The following is a 14,244-nucleotide window of genomic DNA, read 5'->3' as shown; positions in this document are numbered from 1 at the left end:
TGACTAAATAGTTGTGTGCCAACAGGCTCACGCGGCGTAGAGATAAAAGAGAGGAGGAGATACTGTGATGCTCATTAACCCGCTGGAGGGGGAACAGCTGGATCACCGCAACCATCTGCAACGCATTTCCTCTCTAAACAACACTCTTTAGCTTCATCTCTCACATATAGACAAAAAAGAAACACCTGACACACATAGCCCCAATCTGTCTGTTCCTCTTTTGTTGCCACACAGAGACCTCGCTGTCTCACTCTGCCTTGCCTCATATGTATCATCATGACACACACACACTCTGAACCTTCTCGCCCCCTCAAGTCCTTAATTTTCCAGCTGTGTAGGCTAGCAGTACTGGATACTTTGTCGCTCTGACAAGGGTCAGCAACCCGGGGAGGGAGAGCTCTCTGTCTCCTCCCTGACTGCCAGAATGACTGGAGTGGGAGGGGAGGGGATGCGAGGGCACCCATGGTTGCAAACAAAGAGGGGTGGGAGTCAGCAAGAGGAAAGGATGGAGTGGGGTCGGCTGGCCAGCTGATGGAAGTGTGGATTACAGCAAGGCATTATGGGATTGAAGGGGGTCAAGTGAACCATTGTGTGATTGATCACGATGCTGGTGGATGAAAAAGGAGTTTAGAGGGGTCAGTTGGGGCTTGTCCAGAGCTGTTTTTTTTTGTCAGAGGGCAGTGCACAAACAATCACAGAAATATTTAAGCCTAACATTTAAGATTAATGTAATTTTATTACATGACAAATTTCCATTTACTTTTTTTTTAACATAATTTTAACACAAACCTACCAAATAAAACGTACGTGATATATATTTATCAGTGTAATAAAGCCTATTTATTTGAAATGCATATTGCTCAGATTTATGTATTTAGTATTGATGAAGTATAATTACTCCAATAATGTCTCTATTTGTTTGAATTACATTTTATTTATCTTATGTAATACACATAATTATTCAAAATACATGACCTTTATGTAATTATTTTTCATTCAGTACAAATGAACAATCAGACCACCTTGTTGATTTAATAGATTTATTACAATTCACACTTGTCCATTCAGACTTGGGATAGCCACTAACCTTTAAATAACAGTAAAATAAAGTTTAATTTTAAATGGAAACACATTTTTTTTGCATACAATACATGGCATAAGGCCAAAAAAAAATTTTCAATAAATGACTCCAAAATGTATTTCAGCTTGTAAATGTGTAAGGACAGCCATGATAAATACACAGATACTAACTATGGTAAAAATGTCTCAGCCTAAAATGTTTTAAAAGCTCATACCATGTAGATAAACTGTCACACAAATGGCAAGGCCACATTCACAGCACCTGTGAATGAAGACAAAGAACAACAAATCAAATTGGTTATTTGTAGAATAAGATGCTGTTAGGGTTTAACAGCTTTCATGTTACAAAAAAATGCATTCAAAAAGCCAGATCATTTTCAAAGTTCATAATGCACAACAATACCTGACAAACCTACACTTCCAACCTTGTCCAATATCAGACATTGTTTTTTCGTATTGCAATGCAAAACAAATGTATGCTTTTAACATGCCTACTCTAAACATTTTAGCTTAATATTTGAACTATTTTAACATCACATGAACTGTAATTCATATGAATTAATTGTTGATATGAACTACATTTAAACTGTGCAACATTTTGACGGGTACATCTTTTATGCTTACAAAATCTATGTTGCAACAAGGAGGTGAGAACATAGAACTTGAGGAGTACAAGAAAAATACACCAAGAGTTAAGTAACATATGTGGGGAAAAAAAATAATATATATGTTAGAATTAAACTCATCAACATATAACATTGTTTTATACTCCAGGCCAGTATTTAATAGTACTCTAAAAAGCCTGTATCTCACTAAGCAGCGCAGGCTTGAGAGGGTCCATGCATGTAATGATTCAGAGCCTAACTTGTTTCAAAATTAATAGGCTAATTATTGTGGACAAGGGGGATGCAATAACTACTGATGTTACTAGTAGTCATTTTATGATGACAGCGGACTCCGAAGGATTAAGTTAGTCCATTATCAAGCTGTATTACCAAGCTAGCCAAAATGCTAACTTGTTAGCTATGACGCTAGTGAGCGCCGGTATTGTGAAGTAGCGAGCCTGTTAACTATAACGCTCGCGGGTATTGTGAAATAGTTATCTTGTTATACCTAACAAGATAGCTCACGCTAGCGAGCGTGGAAATCGTGAAATGGCCAGCTTGTTAGCTATGCTACCAAGCGCCGCATGTCCGCGACGTGACCAAGATAAAACTGCTTAAAATAATCTCGAGCTACGTCAATTTGATCATAAATTAACTGATATTGATGTGATGTGTTATAAAGTGCACGTGGAGGACACATTTGGGAGTAATTATACATGGATTGTCTCAGATTACTTACCAACACTGCGTCTACCCACAAGTGCCCGAAGAAGGGTAGTGTAGGAATCTTCTTCTTTAATTTCTGTCAGACTGCACACTAAATAGTTTTCGGTTTCCTCATTTCACTTCTCATAACTCTTATGAAAACCAATCACAAAAATTTTAAACAACACAATCTTGTTTGTTTTATCACTTTGATTATTTAAACCATATTGGTAAATATTAACTAATTACATTTAATACAATTTTAGAATTGATTAAATTATGCAGATTGTATGTAATTTTAATGCATTAATTTAAAAACTATGAGTTTTAAAATAAAATAAAATAGATTTTAATACATAAAATTTACCTCTGCCATGGATCAGCATGCACTCAGACGCACAACTGCACACACACACACACACACACACACACACACACACACCCACACACACACACACGCACGCGCGCACGCACGCACGCACAGACTAACAGGAAATAAAGTGATAGCAGCATAAAAGCTCATCATATAAATCGCAAGCAGGAAATAGGTTCTGAGGTCTGTCAATTGACTAAACTTCAAAAATTAACAATAAATGAGGTCAATGAGTCCCTCTCTTTTATTATTCTGACATTCTATTTACATGAAAGTTTTGTATTGAGCTGAATAATGCCCTTATTTTATATCAGTCCATGCAACTTGACTTCACTTTACTGCATGTCATTTTGGACTTCTTTAGACAGCAAACTATTTGTAGACAGTAAAGGGGTCTATTTCACAAAGCAGATTTAGTGAGAACTCTGGGTCAAGAAAACCTGAAATGTGGAAAATGCGTTTTCCGTTTCAGAAAGGGAGGTAACTGAAACCAGAGAAAAAGAGGTAACTCTAGCCTGTTATAAATAGGTAATTTAAGCTCTTGGTCAGTTACCGTAGTAACATGTTCCATGAACCAAACCTGGTCAGTTGAAATTTTTTCACAATGAACCTCGAGGTTTTCTCTGTCCCCACCTCTTTTCAGCCACACACGGCATTCTTTTCGTCATTGATAAAGTCCGCTGTGGCAAGTTTTTACGTAAATACGCCTATAGTCTATAGCGTAAAGTCCTTTTTTGTCACGAACATGGCATGTCCTTTGCACTTTTTTTTCTAAAGATATGTTCAAATTCGCCATATGATCGCATTAAGATTTTCAGTTGAGAGGGTAAAAAAAAGAAGCGCGGAAGCAGAGGGCAGCGCCGCGCTCTGCGCTTCCCCTTGCCATGGTGACTCGACACATCGGGGCTCCATTGATATGGACTTTTTAGTGTAGTGGCAACGCAAGGTGAAACTACTCTGTGTTGATATAACTACCTCAAATCAGCTGTCCTGGAACCGAAAACGCAGAGTTTCCCCTCTCAGTGTATGTCAACACGCTGTTCAGGGTTAGTCTTGGTGTTTGTTGAACATGCTTTGTGAAATGGACCCCAGGTGTGCTTGAGTGTAAAAACTGTAAAATCTTGATTTTCCCCTCACTTCAGCATGTTTGGGAATTTGGTAGATGGCTGTGCGCCATGTTGGGCGCTCTGGCGCAAAGAGCGTTTCATTTGACACATCCTCTGCACAACTGACAATTTGGAGGCTGAAGTAGAATAAACTTAAAACCTGCTGGAACCATGTCTAAATATTGGCGCAAGTAGTATAACGCAGGCAGACAGATTCTGAGCTCTGCGGATATATGTGTGGATTTCATCATATTTTATTCTTAAATATGACAACAGCTCACATTCAACCCTCTGAAACATTCAAGTTAGGGATAGGCAAGTACTAATACCAGGTATCGGGCCCCGCTCTTTTGGCCATTTTTCGGTCAGGAACTGTTCGAAAGACTTGGGGAAACAAAATTTTTGTTCCGTCTTGTTCGTTTCCTGTGTGTCTCCTTATGAGGTAACACTTGTTCATTGCATTACTTCCGGCAGCGCCATTGTGGTTCAATGTGTGTTATATATGTTTGTAGCTCACATAACTTCACAGTGTTTAATTGCCTCGTTTGCGGGGCGCTTAATTGCCTGTTAACTTCGTCAAGCTGCGGTGCTAAAAATAGAACGGTGCCATTTACTGCCCTCGCAGACGCTAATTATAGCTCTTTTACAGACTACATTATATTTGTAATATGGCTTTTTCGGTTCTCTTTAGATTTTATGTATACTAAAAGAAATGAATGACGAACGGAGAACGTGAAACAGGAAACGGAAATACAGAGCAGCCTTCCAAAATAAAAGCACATATTTCAAAACAAGATATAATTAAACATCACACACTAAACAGCTTGAGAAATTCTTAACATGGTAGATATTACTAAATTACTTCAAGCCCTATTGTATTGAATTCAATTATTTGCACTTCACTGTATTCCTTAAAAATAAGTTGTACAACCACATATTTTGATTGGGACTTTTTTTTCCTGGCCACCAGATTATTTGTTTCATCTGATTTATCGATTTTTTTTTAATTCATTTTATTGTGTGCCTTATGCAAAATGACTTTGATGAGCAATTTGAAAAAATACAATTGCCATTAATTTCATTCAATTTTAAGAAAATTTGCTGTAGTTGGGATATATATGTCGGTTTTTTTTTAATTATCTGTCATTGTTTTTGGGGAAATTTTATGTATCATAAGTAATAATGGTATGGGCACTTGGTATCGATATCGGTGAGTACTGAAGATTTGTATTGGTATCGGTCTATAAAAAAGTGGTATCGAACATCCCTAATTCTAGTAACCATTTCATTGAACGAATTACTATTATCATCTTTATTAGATTTTTACAATCAGCCCCAGGCCGTGGCATAGCTAGGGGAAGTCACACACTGACAAGGTGGAAGGGGGTCTCTTAGCGGCCTCTTCACATTGGCGATCTCTCACATGCCAATTTTAAAGGGGAAGTCAACCCCCTAAAAAATGATTGCCAATAATACATTCTATGCAGCCCCACTAGTCTAAATATGATATTCTAGTTAATATTGCATTAGTGAAATATGAGTTAAGCAGCAAAATCCAGCAGTTTTTATCAATATCAGAAGGCAGCCATTTGGCCACTTGCAGTTGAGTGCTCAGGTCTCAGGTAACAACAACCAATCACAACTCAGCTTTAGAAATTAAATGAGCTGTGATTGGTCGTTGCCTGAGCCCTGAGGAACTGTGATGTCTTAAGTTGACAGCAAGTGGCAAAATGTCCGCCCCTGAGATGGATAAAAAGGGCTGGATTTTGCTTCCTAACTCATATTCCATAAATGGAGTATCAAGCAGAATATCAGTTTTAGTGAGGTCACATATAACATATTATTGTAAAAAAATACCGGTATTTAAGGTTGACTTCCTCTTTAAAGGGAATGAGAGGAGCCACTTCTATCGGCTGCAATTCAAGTCAGCTGTGTTCACTCCCACAACGGTGCAAACTGTACGTTTCTAACTGTGACAAGCTGCATGTGTATGCGAAAATACTATAACTTGGAGTAGCCTGCCCCTGTGCGCAGTGCGATCACTTCAATTATTATGCCCATCCCTTGTGTCTAACACACTCAAACTAGCCTTTCACAGATGCATTATATTGCTGTAGAAAGTGCTTTGCATGCCAATTTTTTATTTGTGCATGCCTAAATACCCATGCATAATACAGAGAGATTGTTGACTCAACAAAGTTGAGAGCTGTATACAGTTTAGGCTGCCTTACACTGTACTGTGTGCTGCACTTTTCCCTCAGTCACGACTTTGCCACCACAACATAAGCGCTGTCTTAAATCTGGAGCAAATGGTGATTAGAAGATGCTTTCAAGCTGAAAGTAGTGTTCTCGCTTGGGAAACGCAGTAAGAAATAGCTATGCTGTGGAATTTCCTGCCACAATAATCATATTATTCCAGTAATGTACCACAGCATTAAGTAGACCTGCATAGTATGTGATCCAAAATATGCATAGAAAGTTTGACAAATTAGTAGTTACTTGTGATTGACACTATCAGACTACAGACTTTCAATTGTTTTAGTCCGTCCATGTTATCAAACTACACAATTAAAACAGACCTGAGTGTGATGTGGAGCAGTACTACGCAACTGCAAAATACAACCACAGTGATGAACACATTGCTAAATTAATACAGGCAGTCATTTTTGTAAAAGCTGACTTTTGACAACAGCTGCGTTGGATCTCATTATTTTCCCAGGCAGTTGCCTAATGTGGTCTGTGCACATTTATTATTGTAATTATTTTTTAGTACAATGACATAACTTGCATTAATTGTTTTCATTGAAATCCATTTGAGAGCTTTGACTTCTTGCTGGGCGAGCGTATTTGTTTGGCTCAGGATGTTTTTTTTCCGGCTTTGTGAAGTGGGAAATAGCAAAGCATCACAGCAGTCAGATAGACACTCAACATCCTGTTACAGTGTGAAGCCCTGCCTGAAAATGTTTTTTTCTTTTCCTTTTTTTTGGGTTGTCAACTGCATTGCACAGCTACAAAATACATCAGCACATAACTGTTGTGGTGGTAAGAGTAGGTTATATATTTTTTTCTTTTTTGGTCTGTAGCCGTGTGTGTGCATGCACAAAACATGTTTATCAAGATTGGAGCATATATTGTATTGAAAAACTTGGGAGCAGTAAACATTTGTTATAAGAGAAAATGATAAGGGAGCAAAAGCAAGAGAAAAACTTAAATGGCACTTTAGGAAAAGTGTGACTTTTTGTATCTGTTGTGTCCCCCACAGTGCATCTCTGTAGGGGGTTATTGTGAGACTTGCGTGTACGAAAAGGTCACTGACTGCTTCTGCAGGTGTTCCCATGGCCGCTTTTTTCAAGGGACATTGGAAATTATTCATAATTCATTCTCAGGGTGCATGACAAGACTCGTACTTTGCGGTGAGCTGTAAACTGTGATTAGATTCGCCACATGATATGAAGACACCTTGCTGTGTGAGTAAGTTTAGCTTTTAGCAGTGTTCCATTGGAAGGCTATCACGTTCAAAAAACATGATGTGACCTTTTGAGGAGCTGAGGTTTTAAAAGGATGCACTTTTCTACTTCACTTTGATTTTATTATTTGCTCATTCACTTGCAGCCATACAATGACACTAAATACGAGCATCACATCTCATAGTGCACTTAAGCTAGCGCTAGTTTAATGGCAGGTGAAGTGTATACTACTCTCCAAAAATCTTCTATAGATTGTTCCTTAGACTTTTCTCTTCATGTTGTTCCATTAAGCTCTCCAATATGTGGAATGAATGGCCGCTGTCAGAATAAACTATTTATTGTACATATTAGATTTTCTGGTATTTTCTGTGTCTACTTAAAAGCCACACTGCGTTCCCACTGGATTGCTTTAAGGAAAAGTATATTCATTGGTCAGAATATTCTGTACATCAGCAAAATCGAATGAGATCAGCAACAAAACTTGCCTGAGAAAGCACAATAGCAATGTTCAGTTTTTGATGATTTTAATGTAAAAGTATGTGTATTGATTGTAATTTGTGTAGTGTCAATCCTACTGAAATACTACATTGGAATAATGATAGCGCAGTTAAATTAAGAACCTTCTGACCTTTGTCATCTCTGCATACCATGTCAGCTATTGCAATAAGTGCATACGGATTTTTAAGGGAGTTCCCTCTGTGATAGGATGCAGCGAGTGCGCGCATGGTTGAGTTTATATTTGCAGTATGTTTTGTCATCACATGAAATGGTATTTCTATACAGCTCCCAGCTTGCCGCAGGCCATCTTGCAGTGTTAAATCAGAGTATCATCTGTTGCTAAGTTTTTGCCCATACTCATGAGCGAGTCGAGTATCCCTGCGGCGAAGGAGTAGCCCAACGGCTGTTTGTGATTTTCTCAATAGTGCGCATGCGTAAAAACACCCCCCCTCTCCTTCCTGCTTTTTACGCACGAAATGTAGCGTCAATAAACAAACCGTTGAGCTGCATTGACGCTGTCATTATACAACTTTACATGTTTAACAAGCTATAGCTCTTATTAAAAAAGTAAACTGAAGTTATCTGTCCAGCAGTAACTTAGTGACCAAAGCATTTGTCTTCAGACCTCTCTGCTGCTTTAGCGCACGGCATCGCTGAAAACACTCGCCCCACTGATCTGTATATATTACTGGATAGCAGCCCATACGCGCCCATGCTAGCCGTTGAAGCCACAGGACGGCCATTTTACTCTTCCCATCTCCCGAACAGACTACTGTATAAACTGTACATATACGTACAGATTAGACAGGCTCTTATACTATTCACGGTTGGTGGCGGGGTGGTCACTATAAACAAGTGGACGGTATGTAGGCTATAGGATTGTATGCCAAGAAACATTTCTTGGGAGGAGTAATATGGCGGCCTCTTGGCTTCAAAAGTCTTGGCCTATCGGCTATCCAGTAATATATTCAGATCAGTGACTCGCCCCAAATGAGTTTTGTTTGGCTTCGCTCTTTCAGTCCTTGTCTCCTCCGTAAAAAACAGTTTTTCTTTTATGGCTCGATGGTCCTGTATCCTTCTCTGCCATTGTTGGGTAACTTTGAACACACATGCGAGAATCAAGCTACAGTAGGAAGAAGCTACACCTCAGCCGCGCTGGTAAACACTGTTACATTAGAGGCCTACGCAAGCTACGTACTCGGGGCATATACGCAAGAAGTGTGATTGACAAGCCAGGTGCCAATCAATCACGAAGCATTAAAAAAAAAAATGTTTAAGTAAAAGTCTGCTGCAGGTTGATAAAGCGATTTTTAAGCAAATCAGACAACTTAATTTTGGAGTAAAATCCTCTCTAATACTTTTAACGCCTTAGTTTACTGGCAAGGTTGGAGAATCCAGGTTCAGCGAGAACAACCCCTGAAACAGTCTGACTTTAGCCACAGGTGCTTCTATTCAACAGGTGCTTTTATGAGCTCGTTTACCTGCCAGTTAAGTAGAAGCACCTGTGGCTAAAGCCAATCTGTGGCAGGGTTTTTACATTCTGGACCTGGATTCCCCTGCCCTGCTCGCTGGTTAGCCTCACACACTATCCTAGCAAGGAAGACGAAATACTAAAATACCCAACTTATTTTAGCACTAGCTAGCAGATGGAGTTAAAATTGGTCCAAAATAACACCTTGGATTTTGCGATCCTGCAGGTAAAGTTATTTTACGAGAAGGGAAAAACTGCCACATTATTGTACACAATATGTTTTCAAAAAGTGAATATGAAGCTTGGAAAAGCTCTTTGGACAACAAATGGTGTCGATAAATTGCTACAATATATAAGAGCATTAAATTGACAATTTACCATTGTATTGAAATTATTGTTGTTGTTTTTGTTTTGCAAAAGACTTGAAATTATTATTTTATTTCCTCTCTTTCTTTGTTGAAAGCTACAGTGGAGAGCAGGGGTTTAGTGTATTTTGAGTTTCAAGGAGGCTGAGGATGCGAGAGGAGACAATCATGCCCACCTTGTCACCTCTAAGCGACCCTGCTTCATCTCAATAAGCCATCCCTGTCTTCCTTCAGCTCCTGTGTCATGTATTTGGAAAAATATGTGTGGCAAGCGTGTGTGCATGAGTGCCTCAAATGAAACAAATATTTGTTTTCCTGGGCTGCAGAGGCGTAGTCCATCCATCAATTTTCTGTACTGCTTATCCTCACTTGGGTCGCGGGTGCTCTGGGGCCTATTCCGGCTGACTATGGGCAAGAGGTGTGTTAAAGATGTAACCAGATTGAGATGTAGAGAAGCTGAGCACGTCTACAGGAAGATACAAGATAGGTAGCGTTGTGCTTTTTTAGCCCTTTTTGTCCCCTCATCTGTTCTGCTTTCAGTGTAACAACTGTGCAGTGAGTAAAGGCAAAATGAAGCAGCATGTGTCAAAACAGAGATGGGGAATAACTTGTAACCCAGCATGAGTTGGCATTGGCGGAAAGATTCACCCGTCTTTTACGCTCCCACTCTATTTTGGATTTAGTCTGATCCACTGACATCTGACTGAAGCCGATCTTATCATCATGGACGTTTTAATGGAGGAATCGTTTCCTGTCTAATGAATGTGCCATGCTGAACTTATGACCACTTTCATTTGAATCAACACCAACATATATCTATTCAAATTACAGCACACACTATTACACTTCCTCAAACTGTGTACTGCTCCCTGATATTATGATTGCCTATTTGGATCATAACAGTCATTGCTAATGCAAATGGGTGGCGTTATTTCATAGCCTGCTGCATCTCATACATGCACCAAATGGGGCCTTTTTCCTCACCGAAAGAGATGCACGTCCAGACAAAAATGTGCAAATTGACAAGCTGGCAACAGTATTATTTGATGCTGAAATGTTTAAATGAGTCAAAACAATAGTAAGATGAGCTTGAATTTATTAAATACATTAATGAAAATGTATTTTCTACTTTCATATGTAAAATGTTTAAATAAAACTATAAAAATGAATTATTATTAGGTTGTGGTTCAAATCTTTGCGTGGGAGTACACTGAGTCGATTGCAAAGATAGTGTTAAGACATAAAAAAAAAAGGCAGCCTATCATCCAAATAAGGTGCTGAGCTGTGTTTTAGCTCACTGTTAACACTGCGCTCCCAAATAGGAGAGAATTAACCCCCGACCACCCCCCAAAAAATACTTAAAGAAATATCAACATTAATTGATATGAGACTCACAGTTATGAAAGCCTTCTCAACTAAAAGCAGACATGGCAACTACTTGCATGTTTATATTTGATGTATTATACAGTAGATATTTTATTTTGAAGTGCATTTTAGTATTAAGTTTGACATTTTTGTCCAGAGGCTAATGATTTTTTTCCAGAGTAAACAAAAACTTTACTAATATAAGTTTTGCTCACCTCTGAGGGTTCAGTTAAGCCTTCTGTATTGTTGATTTATAGGCAATCAAAGCAGCTAATTATTTTTAATGAAGTCAATTTGTGTCTTCCGTCATCCCTGAGGTTGACAGATGCTGTCTCTACTGCCAGTAGCGTTTAACTCCGTCACTGTCGACTAAACGGCCTTGCGTGGATGTCCCTATATTCATGAGCTTGCACTCATCAATGCATCTTTGGAGTCACGCTTGTATGCATCGATAAACAAATGTCAAGGGATGGCAAAGCGACATCAAGGTGCATCCTCTGCACCCCAAGGAGAAAGCTCACATGTGCGCTGCTGTTAGCTTTTCATTCATCAACTATAATCTTCCTGGGGATTACATACCCATCTGGGAATGTGTGAGCTTTAGGATAACTGGGAATCACGTCCAACAAATGATCCTTCTGGTATACCACCACTTCCCTCAGGCTTTAAGTGAAAATATTGTTTTTAGTTTGCTGCAAGTGCTTTGATCCATTGCTGCAATTCAGCCAGTGGTTGTACCTACACTGATAATATCATATGACCATGATTAGATCTTTCATTACAGCCAGGCACACGGCACATTATACAAACTGATATTAGTTCTAATACTGTATAAGTAGAAGTGATACCTCAGGTTACAAATGTAAGTTAATCTTGACCCCTTTTGAAAAGTGAAAATTTTGCAAACCGAGGTAATATATATATATATATATATATATATATATATATATATATATACACAACATACACAGTAGCAAAGCAACAAAAGCAACATAAGAAAGTTTCTCAGTAGTCAACCCATAATGAACTACGCATTTACACATACATGTTCGCAAAGGAGTAGGAAGAATCATAAATGTATCTGGTGCTACCCCTTTAATATTACAATACACAATAAATATATCAATGTTATTTGTCAATTTCATATTCATATTCATATTCAGACAACATACACATTAATAGTACTTATGTATTGTATAGTATACAAGACAGCTAATATACAGCTAATGCACCTTGATTATTAATAATAAAGATTATTATACACTGTACCTTTCACATATATACTCATACAGTATACAGTATATATTTCCCATTGAAATTAATGGAAATGAAATGAATCTGTTCTTTCTCCAGAAAGTTATATGTACCTTTTTTTTTTTATCACCGTGTGGCTGGAAAGTTAATACAGAGCAATATAGAAATAAAAGAAAGCACACTTAATTTTGAAGACAGCACAAAATAATAGACTTTACACCACACTCATCGGCTGATCGCGATTGAATGATATTTAACATTTTATGCAAAATCGGTGATTGGCTGTAATGTCTTAACTTGCCTGATCGATCAATGACGTCATTTGTCGGCTCCATGAAATAAGACATTACATGTATATTTTAAGTTTATCATAATTTTTTTGTGCTATTTGTGAGCGCTAGTCCCTATCCCCCGCGAATGGCCGACTCTAAGTACAAAAGTTTTTCAAATCGGTGATTGATTATCTTTTTTTTTTCAAACTTGTTGATCGCTGATCGGCCGAAATATCCTGATCGTGTAAAACCTACTAAATAAATATGATAACTGTTTATTGCGCTTGAACTTTAACTCGGGAGGGGAAAAATAATAACATAGAGTAATTAAGATGCAGGGTTTTTTTTGTTTCATCTTTCTCTTTTCTAATTCAACAGATCCAGGAAAACTTTACATAAAAAATATATATATAATATATATATATATATATATATATATATATATATATATATATATATATATATATATATATATATATATATATATATATATATATATATTGTGGGACATCACATTGTCATTCCATAGATGAATTGCTCCGTTGGCTACAGTTTCATTAGGGTGATGCTTTTGAATGCCAGCACTTCACTCAATTTTAAGCACATTTCTTTTTATCGTCCTCTGATAAATGCTCTTTCAGAATAACCCTCACCTGTTCAAAAGTTTAAATTTTCTTCCTGATTGGCACTCTCCTGTTCACTCTGCAGGTCAACAAACTGCTCTGTGCTATGTTCTTTGCTGTGGTCCTCCACCAGCTCCAAAAGCCCATAATTCTGTCCATGGACACTATCTCTTTCGTGAGTGCCACTTCCTCATTATCAAAGCCCTCGATGTCTCTCAGGCACATACTTTAAATTGGAAAAAGTTTCTTCAAGCAGACTGCAAATGCAATGAAAGACCAAACTCCAGGCCTTATCAATAATGTTGATACAGTGAAAGATATTGAAGTGCTCCTTCCAAAAGAGTTGTTGTCAAATCTGTGTCATTCATAACATGAAAACAGTTTGAAAACAAGTGTGTGGAAAATTTCTGAAATTTGAAACTACCTGCACGTCCATGGGCTGAATCAATGGAGTTTTGTTAGGCAGCAAAAATTAGATTTTTATGTCCAGGTCCTCTTTATGAGCAGGAGCACCGAGAAGACACAAAAGGTGGCAATTCCTTCCCCTCATGATATTCTCTGAGAGCTGATACAAAAAACACAGTCTCAATCAAACTGAATCATGTAACCTAGGTTTCAGCAATTGTTCTCCACATTACAGGCAGTTGAACCTTCTGCATATTTTTGCGCTTAAATGTAAATATAGCTTTGATTATGCTTGAGAGTGAGCATAAATATGATAATTGTGTGAAACATTCCAAGAGAGATGATGCCATGAAAGTCATCTGTGTAGTGATGTGGCAGTCACGAACGATCCCGACACAAATAATCATGTTGACACTTCAAAGAGCGGTGTTTGTTTTTGTTTGGTGTTCCTCTCTCTCACCACCAACTTCACACAACATGTAGACTGTGCAACAAGAGCGAATAAAGGTTAGGCATTCTGTATGCCAAATGCCAATGTGATACATAACATTGTAAATTCCCCTTCACTTGTGAAACATCTCATACCAGCCTCAAATTGCTTTTAAGTCCTCATATTCACCACCACTGTGGAAGACAAGTGCAGGGAAGCAAGACG

General features: G+C 38.1%; 1 protein-coding gene across 2 annotated transcripts in view; it reads left to right on the top strand.

The window, feature by feature from the left end:
• The window catches only part of cntnap2a (contactin associated protein 2a), a 354,486-nt gene that overhangs the window by 250,039 nt on the left and 90,203 nt on the right, over window positions 1–14,244 (top strand). The window contains exon 16 of one of the 2 annotated variants that reach the window (XM_086065801.1): window positions 13,270–13,359. The exons of the other annotated variant lie outside the window; for it this stretch is intronic. Coding sequence (XP_085921927.1) covers window positions 13,270–13,359 — 90 coding nt within the window. The remainder of the gene's footprint in view (window positions 1–13,269; window positions 13,360–14,244) is intronic. 2 annotated transcript variants of the gene reach the window in all.

This window comes from Leptonotus elevatus, chromosome 21, assembly GCF_054856555.1.
Source record: "Leptonotus elevatus isolate MCC_2025b chromosome 21, RoL_Lele_1.0, whole genome shotgun sequence".
NCBI classification, from domain to species: Eukaryota; Metazoa; Chordata; class Actinopteri; order Syngnathiformes; family Syngnathidae; genus Leptonotus; species Leptonotus elevatus.
The sequence above is the reverse complement of the archived record's forward strand: the minus strand, read 5'-3'. Positions and strand labels throughout refer to the sequence as shown.